General features: G+C 39.2%; 1 protein-coding gene across 4 annotated transcripts in view; it reads right to left on the bottom strand.

Annotated features, from left to right (window-relative positions):
- Window positions 1–18,087, bottom strand: part of LOC120530963 (alpha-1,3-galactosyltransferase 2-like) — a 101,434-nt gene that overhangs the window by 6,323 nt on the left and 77,024 nt on the right. For all 4 annotated transcript variants that reach the window (XR_005634045.1, XR_005634046.1, XM_039755821.1 and 1 more), the window contains exons 3-4: window positions 12,802–12,897; window positions 9,221–9,358 (exon numbers count right to left, since the gene is read on the bottom strand). Coding sequence is in view for 2 of the 4 variants with exons in the window: in XM_039755821.1 (XP_039611755.1) it covers window positions 9,221–9,358; window positions 12,802–12,897 (234 nt within the window). In the remaining 2 variants the exon portion in view is untranslated. The remainder of the gene's footprint in view (window positions 1–9,220; window positions 9,359–12,801; window positions 12,898–18,087) is intronic.

Genomic DNA, 18,087 nt, shown 5'->3' with positions numbered 1-18,087 from the left:
AGTATATTATTAAAAACACTAGCAATGTTTATCTAGATCATGGATCTCAAACTCCAGTCCAGGGGCCTCATGCATAACGCTGTGCGTAGAATTCGCACTATAACATGGCGTAAGCATAAAAGCCGAAATGTGCTTACGCACAGAAAAATCCAGATGCAGGAATCTGTGCGTACTCCAACTTCCACGTTCTTCGTGCACACACTTCATGTAACGCCCCAACTCCTCCCAGAATTACGCCTCTTTCAATATACAAATCAATATAAATCGCCCTTAAGCTCAGCCTTCTGTGAAAAGACAATGGGAAAAGCACGGGGGAAAATATAAGAATTTCAGCGAATACCAAGTGGAGGCAAAGGAAAAACATACTATTTGTTTAATTAAACCGTGGTATAATCAACAAAAAGAAGTTGATCGAGTGACATAGCGTGTTGGAGAAACTTGAAAGCTCAAGTTCACAAAGTCGCACAGTGCCGGAAATAAAAAAGAAGTCACATATCAAAGACGCCGTGAAAAGGCGAGTTGTAGCCCTCTGTCTAAGTGTCATATGAAAGCTTATTAGGGTACAAAGAAAAAAAGGCACACAGTTGGGGAAAAAGCACGAAATGTCAACTTCAATCTCGAAATTTCTACTTTAATCACGTAGTTTATTTTGTCATTAAAGTAGAACATCATAAACTTCATCTTAAAATCGTTTAATTAACCAGTTTCTTAAATCACATCGAAATTAAAGTAGCACGTTAAATGCTTTGTTTTGTATTTGATCTTCTATGTGCTCTGTGTGTGTGAATCACTACTTGGTTCTTAAACCGACTCTTCCTCCGACTGGACACAGAATCCATTACATTCATGATATTACAGCTCTCTGAATAACTAAAATTACTGAGATGTATACGCGATATCATTTTCATGATGATAGTTAAAGCACATTATTAAACATGGATTTAAATGGTGCAGTGTTTGTGTGCGACCTTCAATGAAATTATTTATTGCAGCAGTACTCATGGGCGGCCCTGGGCAGAGAAAGAATCGGTGGCTCCTTCGTCGCAAATGTCAATATGGCATTTTATGCACGGTGGATGGCCACGTCCGTTGCAAACACTGCATAGCCACCTCATGCTCATGACACAAGAGTTTAACTTTTGTCGAAATTTGCCGCTGCGTTTTTAGCTGTGTCGTTATTTTCTCTTTCTGTTTTATATTCAATATATATTGGCATAGCCGCCACTGCAGTCCTTGCTTTTCTTTCCCCAAGTAACCGATCGCCACATAATCAGCTCTGTAGGCCTAATAGAAATTAAGCCATCTGTAAGCTTAGAGCGCCGATTCTTCAAAACGTTTAAGGAACATAGCATAATTAAACATGTACTACAAAGATATTTCAATCCTTCACGCCAGTCCCAGTGAAGAATATAGATTATTTAAATGAAGTTAAAGTTTTATCTGTATAATATAACATATTTTGCTGCATTTCATCATATGTAAATACGCGCTTTATGAAATGGCTCAGGTTGTGCGATATTATAACTGTAGTGCAAGTTTACAGTGGGGTGATTGTACTTATAAGTACAAACAGTTCTACAAGGTGCAATTGATTGAGTGCATTTAAAGTTCTTGGGATGAAACTGTTACTGAACCGTGAAGTCCGTACAGGAAAGGCTTTGAAACATTTTGCTGTGGCTTTGGCAGGGTGTGCCTGATGCTGTATACCGATAATTCTCTTTCTGATCAGCTGCTGCTGTGATTCACACTCAGATACAGTGATATAAATACTCTGAGTGGTGCAGTGAGAGTAATATGGAAAAAGATGATCCGCTGTGGCAAACGGGAGCAGCTGAAAGAAGTAGAAGGTGCAGTTAGAGTAACAACGCTAAAGCAGTTAAGGTGTTTGGAATACTACGGCTATTCCCTGGACCATTATATTGTTACGAGTTAATTACAATCAGATGCGTTACAATAATAAACAATATGCGGTTAGTTTCGGTGTATTTATAAAGCCGCGTCAGGAAAATAATGAGTAACCACACAGGAACAGTAGCACTGCTTTGACGCTGGGTGCCGCCAGTCTGCAAAACCGAGCGGAGAACTTGCGTACGACAAGGCATGAGGTACCGTGGAAAAGTGCGTGGCTTTACGCCAAGTGTAGGTTTTATACATCGCGATTTGAACGTGGAAAAGTTCTTACGCAACATTTCTGTGCGTACGCACCGTTTATACATGAGGCCCCTGGAGGGCCACCGTGGCTGCAGGTTTTCATTCTTACCCTTTTCTTAATTAGTGACCTGTTTTTGAATTCATTTTAATTGACTTGTTTTTTTTTTTAAAAGACTTCTTTCCTGGAATTTCTTCATTCTTCGGAATTGCTTCAATTTCCTCAAACCGAAATGAAATGTGAAGGGAGTGAGCCAACAGAAGAAGACCAACTAAGTCAGGGCGTTAAACTACAAACCAGTTGCTTAATTAGGCACTGATTCTTGTTGTTAAACACGTTCTTTAATTCCATGGCTTGTTGCTGCTCACATTGTGCAATAGCATACATTTAAAAATTGTTGATTTTTTCTTTACTTTTCTAAGAGCACTGTTCAAATGTTTTGGGAACCTGAACAAATCAATATTCGAGACCGCCACCCTTTTTATTTTCAGATATTGTATGATGGCCACAGTTTGCTGGTCCTGTTTTGGCTCATTTTGTTTCTCGTCATTGTTCAGCTGTTAATTATGGAAAAAGAATAAAAAGGGTCTTAGTCTCCAAGAGCAAGTAAATTACAATTTATTCAAAAGAAGTTAATGAGCAGCAAAAACAGGTCACTAATTAAGGGTTAAAATGAAAACCTGCAAACACTGCGGCCCTCCAGGACTGGAGTTTGAGATCCCTGGTTTATAGTCTAAAGATGTTTATTCACCGGAGGGTCATGGGGCAGTTAGAGCCTATCCCAGAAGCCACAGGGAGCAAGGCAAGGCAAGAACAATTTCAGAATAGGATGCCATCCCATCAGGGGGTGAACACACACACACACACACACACACACACACACACACACAGATAGAGCGAGACATTCAGCACTACCAATCCACCTAACCTGCAGGTCTGTGTGGGTGACCTCTGGGTGCGCCCGTTTCCTCCCACAGTACAAACACACCGAGCACTTGTGGCCTGAACCTAAAACAGCCGCTATTCATTCAAAACAGTAACAAAGTTCTGAGGTGTGTCACTGCCTGTGGAAATGCTTTATTTAAGCTTTAGCAAAGCTCAAAGAAAGAATTTCATGGGGTGTGGTGTGAAAATGCAGTAAGAAAAAAAAATTACTATCATTTGACTCACAGTACCAGCTTTACAATTAAATCATTAAAAAAAAATTAATCAATGCCAATCATTTACTGGGTCTTAAACAACATTAAAAAAAATGTTTTTCAAATGAGCTCCACCATTAACAGTACATTTTTCTAAATTTAGTTTGTAAATAGCTTAAAATGCTCCTGTTTCCATTTAACAGCTCAATTATCCAAAAAAACCAAAAAAAACCCTAAAGCTAACAAACTTATAACTTAAATAAATACACAACATGTACTTTATACGGTTGATAGGATAAATCTTGCTGTGAACGGTTCAGTTTAAAGTGTGTAACGCTACTGACTGACATCGTTCTCAAGGTCTACTGCTGGCCTTTCCCTTTCGATCGTTTCTGGTGTTCATGCAGTTGTCAGTGGTATAGCAAACCACAGTCTTAAGTCTTTTACGCTAGTAGAAGATTGACATTTATAAAAACTACTTCAAAATAGTGAGAGAGGAAGGAATTTTTCCTCACCAAGGCACGTTAAACTTAATACAAAGTCGAACATATAATGCTGTCTGTTACCACTGAAACATCATTTAGTATAAAACACTGTCATGGCACTATATATACCCTCAATCTATTGACTCTCCCCTCACAAACACTCCTTGGCCCACAACTGATCTTTTCATTTAGACATCCTCTTATACGTGTCTTTGCTGCCAGTCTTCTCACTTTGCCTGGTTCACTGGTTGAGAGAATGAAGGTAGGAATGCTTATTGTACAAGGTGAGCTAAAATGAAGTACCACATTTCTCAAGGTTATTGCGCGAGACAAAAGCAGCTGAGTGGGTTGGGGTGGGGGGTCCTTTGGTAGGTGATCCCTTATAGTTTTCAGTCGGCAATGTGCCTTAGTCCGGTGCACATTGTGCTTTCGCTGTCAAAGTGTTCTACAAAAACAACAAATTCATCATCACTACGCAACAGCATTCCCCCCGAATGTTGACCTCCCAAATCGTAAAAAACAGTTCTTCAGTGGGTGGCTAAATTTAGACAGACGGGCACAACATTGAACAGAATCTCCAGGCTGTTCTTGGACTGTACGAATACCTGAAAACATCCAAGCTGTAAGGGCATCGATTTTGCCTCCTAGACGTCCCCACACAGTCATGTTTCTGCCGTAGGTAATTCCAACATGTCTTTGAGGAGGATTTTGCACAAGGACCTTAATTTCCATCCATACAGCATGATGGTAGTGCAGGTACTCACTGAGAGAGACTGGCAGAGCCATAGAGAGTTGTGCACGGACATTCTGCAAACTGTTCACCGAGATGCCATCGTCATGTGCAGCGACAATCCGCATTTCTATTTGAATGGTTGTGCAAATAAGCAAAAAATTGGCTATTGGGCAGAAACCAACCCTCGTGAACTTCATCAGAGACCTCTGCACATTTAGCATCTAACAGTTTGGTGCGCCGTTGCACTTTGTTGAGGAGAGGGGGCCAAGGGTCACAGTCACTTCAGAAGGTTACATTGAAATGCTGGATAACTTTTTGCAGCCCAAACTAGAAGAAATGGATGTGGTGGATGCCTGGTTTCAACGGGATGGAGTAACAGCTCATACGGCGTGGAGATCCATGCAAGCTTTGCGTGAAATGTTTCCAGGGAAGCTGACCTCCCTGCGCGGTGATGTCGGGTGGCCTTTACATTCGCCTGATCTGGCGAAATCTGATCTCTCAAGTCGAAGGTAAAACACTCACCGACCTCAAAGCCTCAATGACGTTATTCGCCACAAAATTACCGCTATTCTCCTTGAAATGACCAAACAAGTCATGCAAGCGTTCAGAAATCGTCTCGAGGTTTGTATTGCTAATGATGGCCATCACCTTTAAAGGCAGAATTTTTAAAACACAGTGAAAAAAATCTATTTTGTATTCCCTTTCTTGTGTAGTAATAACATTTATTTTACCTTGTGGTGTTTGAAATGTGGTACTTCTTTTTGGCTCACCCCGTATTTTAGTGCCACAGAAATAAAAGCTGTCTGTATTTCGTCAACAGCATTGTTTCAGATAGTGCACTGCTGTAAACAGTATGATAAACAGCAGGAGGCTTATCACTTGATACAGAATTTACACTTACCATACGATTATGTGGCAACCAACCCAAGACATGCTGCAACTCCCATGGCTTAAGAAACACTACTCTAAATGTCGGAGGCCGACTGTATCATGCATGCGTTTTAGCTCTCCTGTGGAGCTCAACTGAATCCATTCATTTGTGCATATGAATTGATTGCCATGATTCAATGAAGAAAAAAAAAAGTCCTTCAGAAAGAACAAACCGTTCATGTGACTAAACTATAGAAATCTAGTGAAGCAGGAAGTCCCGATATTTGCTGTAAAATGCAGTGGAATAAAAGTCAAAAGTATCCACGGTTAACTGCGTAAACTGACAGCTGCATTACATCTCGTCTTACTGGATGAGCAGACACTAGTGATTTAGACAAATTTATGCAAAATGACCAGTTTATTTAAAAAAAAAAAAAATGCTGAAAAATAAGTGCACAGCTAATGAAAAACCTTTGAGTCTGTGACCATGGAGACAAGTTCACCTAGACGTATTACATTTCATACAACATACAGTGGAACCTGCGTGTGCCTCTCGTGTGTGTGTGTGTGTGTGTGTGTGTGTGTGTGTGTGTGTGTGTGTGTGTGTGTGTGTGTGTGTGTGTGTATGTATGTGTGGCGGTCTCTTGCTCGCTGCACAGGGAAAGACTGAACACATGTGGAAATCATCGGCATGCACAAACCAAAAGAGAAACTGGCTTGTTCGTATACACAGAGTGTGGTAGTGAACAGAGGCAAAAGATTGGCGAACCTTTTTCTTGTAAACCTATTTGTATGTGTTCCAAGATATTCGTGAACCGAGGTTCCACTGTATTTCAAAAGTGCTTTTCAAAGCAATGCAACATGGCGCATTTCTAACATGGGCCTCAAGATGACCAAATGACCCACTTGGTTGATTGCAGAGTCATGGTGGAAGTTAGGCCTATTGTCACAGAGTTTATCCTATGGGTCTGTGAAGAAACAATACATTTTTCATAATTCTTTCTAGTACTGGATGAAGTGTGTATTGTTCTGTTTTGTTAGGCTTTTGGTGGCACACCAGTTCTCCTCTGTCAAGGATCAACCTTAATACAGAAGAAAAAAAACAAACTGCCCTTTCCTCACTTGCAGTTTTGGCTCCTTCTGGAATGCGTGACTGAGCTATCCTGCAGCTCTCCTGTTCTCCAGCATTTGGCCAGCTTGCTTTCTCGAGTTTCACTTGATAGAAGGAAGTGTTAATCAAAGGTGAGGAGACATATTCCTAAAAAGACATTTACATTAGGCTTAAACTCTTGTTTTATCAACTGCTTTGCAGTCCTGCTATTCATATATTATAATTTTTTCAGCCACCTGCAGATGGAGTGGGGGTATCAAAAAAAAAAAAAAAAAGTCCAGCTTGTAGTGTATTGTGTTCCTACTGTATGAACTCTTAGAAATCACTTTAGTTGTCTGGCTCTTCCTGACTCACTGGTACAAGTAAGCCTCAACATATGATATACAGTCTGACACTTATTTATTCCTAGTTAAACAAGGCATTGAGCTTTTTGGCTTATTACACCTCCCACTTTTGACCCTCCAAACCCAAAGAACACTCATTTTAGATCACATTTAGATCATATTTTGTGCAGGAAATTACACCCTTACTGTATGACAAAGAGTAAAGCAAAAGTTGTTTTCAGCAAGAAATCATCAGAAGCACTTGATATTATGCATGCCTAAACCAACCAATGCAGTGTGTTTCACCACCTAATGGAATACGATGGGTCAATGCAAATCCTTTTCACAAAACTTCTAAACAATGTAGATCCGTAATATGGGGGCGCAGGGGGTGATTTTATGCTATTTCAAGGTTTCTGATCATGAACATAGTCAGAATTCTTTACTGTTGGTCCTAACCCTCTTAAGAGCCAAACCCAGAAAGTTAAAAATGACAAATTTCAAACATTTGTGGTAACATAACTTCAAGAGAGGCCCACTGAATCAACAAGCTCATTAAAAGGGCAGGCTAAGACATGGAACGCACTGTGGACCCCCTGGAGATAGTAGAGGAACACAGAATGAAACCAAAACTGAGGGCCATTATGAACAATGCTGCACATCCTCTCTCGAAAACACTAACATGAGTCTACAAACTATTCAGTACAGGTGTGTCAAGAAACACTGTGGGGGCTCCTTTATATCAAAAGCAATACGTCTGCATAAGACCTCACTGAAACTATAACTGCCAAGTCTGAGCATTTCTTCTTTTTAATCTTCCTCCTTCTTAGTCATTTTGGTGTGTGTGGATGTTTATAATATTTTTATGTTTAGGAGTCTATTTTAACAGCTGGTTTAAAAAAAAAAGCCAAAATTTCCCAAGGGGACATAAAAAAATAATTCCTCTGTCTATATATGCACACGCACCCACGCACACACAGACAGACAGAGTCTATCCCAATTTGCACTGAAATATAGAACCATAAAAGGTTAACTCGGTGTCACAGAAAATGATACACAATGCATGTAAACCTTAATAGCTATCAATTCAAATTGTTCTGCTGCATGACACAAAAAAAGAAACTATTTCCTTGAACACTTAACCATTATTTATTCTCCAGTATTGGCAATGCGGTTATTAAAGTACACAATGTGAGATACAGTGCTGAGTACCGCCTTAGGATCTTTATAGCACGTCCAAGTCAGACACTAAACTTTCCACAATGTGGATTGTATTATTGGGTTTGTGCTCAAGTGTGCAGTATGCATTGTGTTTAGGCACGCTTTACTCTTCTCCAACATTTAATAAGATGTTATGTGCATTTTGGCACTGCTTGGATTATTCACATTTATTATAATTTGTTGCATACATTATGTCTGACAAGTGGTACTTGGTAATATGTTGCGTCAACAGATTTTCTGTATTTACAAAACTGTAAGAGTCAAAAGGGAAATAATGTTAAAGATGCAACTCTAGTATTGTGTGAGAATTCAGACTCTTAAAGTTCTTACATCATCTGTTCCCTGCTGTTTTTTAATTCTGCACTTACTGAATATACAACTTCTTGATTATGGTGCCTCATTGAATGAAGCAAATGGTACAAAATTTAGATTGCAGATATACTGGTGAATGCTGCTCAACTTAAAGGGTCAATGTACTGATACAGTATTAAAGTCCTGGTTTAATAGTTTTACAGTGAAAGATGCCGATATGAGAATTTCAAGGCCTTCAATACCAGAAATGAATAAAATTTACAATAATCATGCAGTCTGCCTCATGACATTTAGTCTGATACATTTTAATGTAATGTTTCCAATAATTGTGTGATGGTGTTGAAGGATTTAATTTTCAGTATGTTTCACGAGGTTTAAAATTTAAAACTTAAATGGGGATGCACTGCACCACATTATTCATTACAGTGCGCCACGGTTAATAAGCAATTACAGGATCGGTTGACCACACAGACGATAAACAATATACTACAACAGGACTGACTAGCAGCTAAACTCTGGCTTGACCTCCTTCCATTGTTCGTTGGTAAAACATTTCAACCCAAGGATCATACTCAACTAGTGCTGAAGTACACAGTCTGGTCCTGATATTTATGATTTTTAAAGCCATTTTGTGTGTCCGCTTACTAGCCTAAATAAGGCTTCAAGTTGTTCAGAACTACAGTAACACAGAACTTTTGCGCACCTGATGGGCGAAACTAAAAGGACAAAAAGATAAAATGTCAGCACACAAGACCTGAACCCTCTACACAATCATAATATTAAAAACAGAGGAATACTGGCTATGGTGTGGAGTACTACTGGAAGGATAAAGAAATACAAAATAAAAAGGACAGGTAGCGTGGTTTCAGGTCCTCACCTTCCAACAGCAAACACTGTCAAAGCAACTGTGATGTTTTGCTTTCGATAAAAGTCATCATAATATTCTGGATCAAACATGCCATCCCAGATGATAGGGGCACCCCAGTAAGTACATGTTTGGACATCGGTCCTGGACCTGGAACAAGAAAAGGAGTTTCAGTTATAACAAAAACAGTCACAGAGAAGGTAGGTGTGTTTGTAGGTGCTCAGGAGATGGGTTATATGCACCCGACGCCACAGAATGTTCGCACTGCAAGTTTCAAAGTGAACTTAAACACTGAAATTTCCAAACAGTTCAACAAAGAATGCTTTTACCTGGATGTGGACATGTGCACAATGCATAGTGTAGTGCTACTTTTACCTGTGTGACTTAAGAGGAAACTTGACTTGAGGTAACATATTTAGAACAATTCAGGTCTATAAGAAATGCATACACTATAACAATGAGGTTAGCCACGTCTTTAAGATAAACGCGTCTCTCTCAGTCTGTTGACTACTGATTGGTGTGATCAAACAAGGCCAAAATTAGAATTGCTCAGCTAGCATTTATGTCAAGCAACACAAGACTGACTAGACAGAATAGTGCACAATTTCTCTTGGGTCCATAATAGGCGAGATGAAGTCACTATAGCACATCTGCGATACAGTTACCTACTCAGTCTCAGATGTCGTATGAAATTGAAGACAGTTTATGTGATTAATTTTGGCACTTTGTTTAATTTATAAAGGTTTTCCTTTTTCAATTATAGAAAACACTGAAACAGATGGTGACTGGTCCGGGTTGGCTCCACTCTCCCTTGTCACAGCCAGGAGTCTTTTCTTTTCAGTCCACAACAGTCAACAATCATGTACCAAGATGAGGCAGGCAAATGAGGACACACACATTCAGCAAGGGGCTGCTGCAAAAAGTGTCAGTGCTTTTATGAAAGATCAAATCAAAAAACAGTGTTCAAAAGTGCAGTAGTTCAAATCGCCCCAATAAATAAATAATTAATAAAAATCAGTGCAGTTCATGAAGGTTAAAATATAATGTACACAAGGATGTACATTTTCTTTAAACCCCACAAACCTCAGTGCTGCATTCTAAAATCGGACGTCTCCCTGGCTTACCCTCTATGCATTCCGCAGCACGGGGAGACATTAACAAGCAGGGGCAGAAAACCCTTTGATCCCGCTTGAGTCCCTGTTGTCAGTGTGTCAGCATGTACAGGGTCCCACGCTGAGCTTTACTCCCTCCAACTCCCACTGCCATTCCCCAGCCTTGTGGGTGAGTCCTCCTGGAGTAATTTGGTTGCCGCTGCTCCCAGGCTGCTCAAGCAGGAGCAACCCTTAACCCTCACTTTCCATTCTGCCTGCTTGCCCTCTGTCTCGTGCCAACTTTACCCCGTTACTGCCTTTCTTAGACCTCCATGTGTTTCTGTCCCGATTCGGTTTCTTTTCATTCTCTCTCTTTCTGTCTGTCTGTCCAATCTACACTGTGGAGGCTCCTTTTTATCCTGCCTGATCAGGTGCAGGTGTGGTGCTTTGCCCACTCCAAGTTGTGAATGAGGCACCGGACTGATCCACTAGCATTTGCGCATGCATGCGCAAACAGCCAAGCACACTTTTCAACCTTGCGTTCTCACAGACTGAAGATGCCAAGGCTGCAGGCAACTGGGGCATCACAAGGAGCCTTAAGTCAGGAGCAAATGCCACTTTCAAGTCCAGTTGCCATTGATGACATACAATAAAAAGCAGTGTGTGAAGCCTAATGTATTCCTTAAAATCTGACAACAATACACTGTGTGCACAATTATTAGGCAAGTGAGTATTTTGACCATATCATCATTTTTAATGCGTATATTCCAACTCCAAGCTGTATTAACTTGAATGCTTATTGGATTTAAGCACGTCAGGTGATGTGTATTTGTGTAATGAGGGAGGGTGTGGCCTAAGGAGATCAACACCCTATATCAAGGTGTGCAGAATTATTAGGCAGCTAGTTTTCCTCAGGCAAAACGGGCCAAAAAAGAGATTTAACTGACTCTGAAAAGTCAAAAATTGTAAAAAGTCTTTCAGAGGGATGCAGCACTTTTGGAATTGCTAAGATATTGGTGTGTGATCACAGAACCATCAAACATTTTGTTGCAAATAGTCAACAGGGTCGCAAGAAACGTGTTGAGAACAAAAGACGCAAATTAGCTGCCAAAGATTTGAGAAGAATCAAACGTGAAGCTACCAGGAACCCATTATCCTCCAGTACTTTCATATTCCAGAGCTGCAACCTACCTGGAGTGCCCAGAAGTACAAGGTGTTCAGTGCTCAAAGACATGGCCAAGGTAAGGAGGGCTGAAACCCAACCACCACTGAACAAGAAACATAAGTTGAAACGTCAAAACTGGGCCAAGAAATATCTGAAGACAGATTTTTTTCAAAGGTTTTATGGACCGATGAGATGAGAGTGACTCTTGATGGACCAGATGGATGGACCTGTGGATCAGTAATGGCACAGAGCTCCACTCCAACGTGGAGGCGGGGTACTGGTATGAGCCGGTATTTTTAAAGATGAGCTAGTTGGACACTTTTGCATTGAAGATGAACTCAAAATCAACTCCCAAACCTACTGCCAGTTTTTCAAAGACACTTTCTTCAAACAGTGATACAGGAAAAAGACCATGATTTTTATGCAGGCCAATGCTCCATCACTTGCATCGAAGTTCTCCACTGCATGGCCAGCCAGTAAAGGCCTTAAAGATGAAGGAATAATGACATGGCCCCCCTTCCTCATCTGACCTAAACCCTATCGAGAACTTGTGGGCACTTCTTAAACGCTAAAAAACAATACACCTCTCTGAAGAGTGTCTGGGAGGCTGTAGTCACTGCTCCACAAAAAGCTGATCATCAACAGATCAAGAAACTGACAGACTCCATGAATGGAAAGGCTTATGACTGTTATTGGAAAGAAGGGTGGCTATATTGGTCATTGATTGATTGATTTATTTTTTTTGAAATGTCAGAGATGTTTATTTGTAAATTTTGAGGTGTTTGTTTATTATTCTCACTATAACAGATGAAAATAAACAAGTGAGATGGGAAAATTTTCATTTTTCCTTTAGTTGCATAATAAATCTGCACACTAATAGTTGCCTAATAATTGTGCGCACATATGTATTCCCCTGATGATGTTCACACTCACATTTCCGTTGTGAAACATTCAGGTTTCAGGTTTATTAACATTTTGGATTGACTGATAGCACTGTGTTTGTTCCATATTAAAATTAATCCTCAAAAATACAACTTGCCTAATAATTGTGCACACAGTGTAGTCCTATAAATATTTAAGGCTAGACTGGAGATCACCAAGGCAGGATTACACAAAAAATTCTGCTCATATACACAACAAAGAAGAATCTCCATAACCCTGGACGAACCGATTCTTACAGTGCAAGCACAGATAGCCGTCACTATTGGCTTTCTCTGTCCAACAGGGATTCAGTGACTTGATCTTAGTCTGCCCCCAATGATTATGATGATTCAAGAATGCAGACATGGCAGTGATCACTTTCACACATTTCACTTAAAAGTGCCTCGGACACTTACCAGAGATCCAGAGAGTTGTCCACATGATTCCCAGGATGGAGAGGATACTCATGGGGCAACGGGCACTTATCCATTGGAATCAGACCTTCTATAAACCTGTTTAACAAAAAACAGGAAAATATACAAAGAGAGTTTGTTAAACTTATAAAATTCAACATTTGTCTTCAAAACTCTATACATTTATGACTGCTATATACTTCAGTAGGCTGGGACCCCTGAAAGATTGTAAAATGATTCTCAGACAGTAACCAATATATTACTCATATTAATCTTATAGTTTTTATAGTTTTTATGCATTAAATACTCTGAAGTCATAAAACTAAATAAAATAAACAAGTTGCATGTGAAAACTAACGGGACATCTCTGCACAGGAGCTTAGAACAGAACTGTGGAGTCAAATTCCACTTCTAGCACCAACAATGTTCAGCTGTAAACATCACAACTGCCCAATAAAGAAAATCTTGTATGTTAAGTGATCACTCCATTTATGCAAACAAGCCTTGCACCTGAAATAAAAATGTTGGTAGCATTGTGTAAAGTGCAGCTTTGCAATAGCAACTATTTAGAAATGTCACAAATATCCATTTTTTGAATTCTGCATCAAAGTGGCCTTATGAAGCAGGAGGTAATACAAAGATACATACATCTCCATGTGAAGTAATGTCAAGGAAAACTGCATTCATACAAATCGGCACACAAAGATCATTGCCTCAACTGATATCGCAGTATAAACACACAGGTGGTCATGGATGCAAACTGCACTGTAGAAGCCAGCATGTTACCCTGAAGATCGTGGCTGAATGGGTGATTGACTGTGAAATGTCACATGTACGCAGAGTTTTGAATTGAACGAACATCTGGAATATTTGTGTTACGCTTTACAAGCCCAGGAAGGTTCAAGAAGGCAGGTGGAGACTCCTGGGGCATTGGATAAACAGAGCCTCGCAAAAAGTTAAGATGGGATCCTGGAGAGAGGCACAGCATGGCACAGTGAACGACTATCGGGACACCCAAAGTGTGAACGGAACTTCAGAAACTGGGCTATGGCTTGCTTCAGTAAAAACTGTTACTTTTCAAGAAAGCAGGAAGTAGATGAATTGTAATGTACAGCTGTGGATCTCCTATCCATCCATCCATCTCTTTTCTAAATCCATTTTATAGTAAGCAGGATCATGGGGAAGCCGAAGGATATCCTAGGAAGCTAATGGAGCAAGGCAGGAACAATCTCTGGAGCATTCTTTGTTAAATAAACATATTCGATTTCTGTATTTACCGTCATTCAGTGTGCGTCTTGGTCTTCCATTTTGGTGGTCATTACAATGGCAACAATTAAGTGCAGCTTAGCACAATACCCTACCTTAATGTTTCTCTTCTTTAACTAGTTTGATTATCATTATCATCTTTCTGGCGCAGCCTTAGCTTTAGTATCAGAAAACTACAAAATTTCATCATGAGCTCCAATTTGCAGCTCAGTGTGTAATTAAGTTATGACATCATACTCGCTCTTAACTGAGAGTAGGCCTTGGGTACTTTGTAAATACTTGTCATGTTCTACTCGGAGATAGGACAAATTCTTATCCCAGTTAGACTTTTAGTGCAATTCCTAGGAGTAATCCCGAGACACTAGATAAATACGGGCACATGTGTACGGTCACATGTGTAGAGAGTACAATGAAACACTTGCATGTCTCCAATAGACTAGTTCCATTTGTACATCAACAGACCGACAGACCGACAGACCGGAAAAATGCAATGAGTGTATCAGCAAAGTGACAATGCAGGATAGCTAAAATCTTTAGTAATGCAGCATGCCATTGTCAAGCCAGGGTGATTAATATATCATATGTACCATACACTGAGCATCTTAAAATTACTCTGCATTTACATCACCACCTTCTTTCTTACTTTATGGTTTTAAACTAAGCAGGTGCCATACCACAGACAATGAGGTTGGATTCCATCGTGTATCTACAGTAGCTGGTAAGCATACTGTATACTAAGGCATCTAAAAACGTGAAGACAATGGTGTGCCTTCTCAATGATAAGCCAAAATGTGCCTACTCTGGGTCGTTGAGGAGAACTCCAAGAAAACGCAAAGCTGTAGACCCTCTCCACATCACATACATCTGCGTATGCAGTGATGTCAGCCAAGTCAAACCACTACTAAACTCATATGACCTTCACACTGCGATTTATTTACTTTTAATGTAGAAATGACAGGGAAAAAATCAACCTAGTCCAGCCCATGCACTCTTCTTAGTGGGGAGAAAATAAACACTGGCTAGAAATAACAGTGGTGTACTGAGCTAATTTAAAAAAAAAAAAAAAGTATATACAGTATAAACACAAAAAAGATCACCAAAATATACAAATGCTAATTACAACATAAACCATTGGACCAATGAATTAATAGATAAATCAGACAAGAAGTGATGAAGATAAAGCTGTGAAGTATTGATGTGTGAAGAGTTTATTTCCCAAATAAAAAAGCTTAGCCTTGCCATACTTCAGGGTTGAATGTCCTTCACAAAGAATAGAAAATATAAAAGCAACATGGCATTTATTAACATATATGAATACCAAAATGAAGACAATTTGTTATTTTATTAGAGTTTGATTTTTTTACATTTCTTTTTTTAGATGTTTGACCTATTTTTTACTTTTTTTTCCTAAACATATCTACCAGATTGACACACTGATACACAGACACTTGTCCTTTTATTAAGACGGATTCGGCTCTTAGCTGCAAGATAATTACCACCACACCACCAACTTGAAAAGTACCATGGTACCTCCAAGTTATAAATCCTCAGAAAAAGTGAAAGTTTGCTTTCACTTATATGCTCATTAAAAATTCACTAGGTCTAGAAAATCAGCTGTAGACCCCTTGATGTAACCAGCATGTACTGTCAGCATCAGTAGACATGTTTGTACATCTGCATTGTCACTGCTCTAGTACTAGCAAGCCAGTCATCCACAAAATATAGGACCAGCTCTTGTTCCTCAATTTCTCAACCAAACGTATGTCTACCTTCTAGTTTAATTTCAAGCCACTCTCTTCAGAACTGATTGAATAAGATTTCTCCAAAACCCTGTCCACACATGTGTTTCTTACCCCAACAAAGTGCAATAACTACTACTTTAGTGTAGAACAGCAGTTTAGTTTGGACTCCAAACAGGATTATTTGCAAATTGCACAATATCTGTAGCTTAATAAATTACAAACTTCAGCAATACAATAACCCTACTTGAACAATTTCAATAGCTGTTATCTTTATACAACTAAGTTTCAATTTGGTATATTTACTATCTACTTGTAGTTTCCTTCAGGAAGGGATTGTAACATGAAACGTATAAAGGCTTGCTGACAGCAGGTAAGCAAGTTGCAATTTTTACTTTTGGCCAGGAATTCCACTTGAAGTGTGCTGGTCTCAAATTGTGCACTGGCTGTAGTGTGCCGTTTCTTAACAGTTGGGATACATGGCCTAATGTAATGCCATCTCTGATCTGGAGATATCAAACACAAGACAGACTGGTTTGACAAACGCCAGGGCAAAGGAAAAGAGGCTGCATGGACAATCAGTTGCATTCTGATCCTCAGGCCAATGGAAGTCCACCTCCTTCCAACTTCCCATCCTTCCAGATTCAAAAGTTGCTTTTGTCCTATAGTGTAGGAATACTATAGTGGCAGTTCATTATTTATATAAAAAAAAAAAAAAAAAGAAAAACACATAGGATGATCAATCCATTTTTGTTACCTTCACCTTTTCCATTTTGTTCCCCAGTCCTACAATAGACAGGACTTTGTCATCTGGGACTTTTTTCACACATTTGTTTGATGACTTTATTGGAGTGAATTTTTTCTTTTGGTCCAACTGTACTTAATAATGTAGCATGCAGATATGTGCAACCAATGAAAACCATCTTTCTATGTTGATCTCTCTAAAATGATGCACAACTCCTTAACATACAGTGGGGGGAGGGGGGGTATTCCATGAAGAGAGAGAGGTTAGGAGCACACACTGCTACAGTTCATTGCCGCACCCACCACACAACAAACCAACTCAGGATCCAGATTAGGACCCGAGTGCTTAGGAAATCGACATTTACCTTGGTAAACCTCGCTTGAAAAAGCCTAGATTTCCAGTTGAGGCTCAGTCAATTCCTTGAACACAAAGTGTTTCTCGTTAACTCCAGGCGGGCTTTGGCAATCCATGAGATTTAAGCAGCACTTGTGAAAGTAAAGCAGCCCAACAACAGACCATCAATTTATTTTTACAGATTTATGTCATAGTTTGGAAAGCACAGGAAAGTGTGATGTCTGAACACCGAGTACATGTGGCTTTATGTGTAAAACTGATTAGAGGCATGATGCATGATAAGACAGCTTGGAAAATTCCGTTGTCATAAAATAGAAGAACATGTAAAAAACAGTGATGTTCTTTTCAACAGCTGATCAAGAAATAACATTTGAAACATATCCACTATAAAGAAAGCAAAAGAAGCAGCATTGCCACACATAGCAAATTGATGTCTAAGTACATTATAGTTCTGAATTTGTGAATTTCATAATTAAATATTAAATGGATCCCCCAAGGTTTTCTATGAATTGCCCAGTATTGTAATTGTAAACATCATAATTTAAATACTTAGAAAATGTATGTATTCAAAAGTACCATAAAACGTATTCGGGAGCAATTGAAAATTATACACAAGAACACAACTTGCTTCATAATTACTAGAACAGTACATTTTAGTATTTGCAAATAGATATTGCTCATTGAGTGACCGAAAAAAGAGAGCTGCTCAAATGTAACTCCTGCTGAAGTAGTTTACCTTCATCAGAAAGTCTGATTGCACAACCCGATTGGCCAGTGTCATTTTAAAAGGACTGACCCATGTATTGACGCTATGAATGATTATTATTTTACAATTACACTCTAATGAGCTTGGCACTGTTATTTGCACAAGATTACAGTCTATTGTGCCTATGACTTCTTGGAAGCCTAAATAACATTTTCTGTCACTGATACAACTTAAAATTTACTTACCAAACTTTGTTTTATGCATCAATTATAACCACAAACTTCTGTATGAAAATCATCAAAAGTACCGGACCTGGCAATTTTTATAATGAGCGTTTTCCTTTTACTGGCATATCCTTATTTACAAAACTTTAATATCTTATCAGTGAGAAAAACTACAGACTATTATAAAAATACATATGTCAAGTCCATTTAATTGAGGTTTGCAATTGAATCTATTTAATATGTTACTCTTTATTA

Source organism: Polypterus senegalus, chromosome 6 (genome assembly GCF_016835505.1).
Source record: "Polypterus senegalus isolate Bchr_013 chromosome 6, ASM1683550v1, whole genome shotgun sequence".
Taxonomy (NCBI): Eukaryota; Metazoa; Chordata; class Cladistia; order Polypteriformes; family Polypteridae; genus Polypterus; species Polypterus senegalus.
The sequence above is the reverse complement of the archived record's forward strand: the minus strand, read 5'-3'. Positions and strand labels throughout refer to the sequence as shown.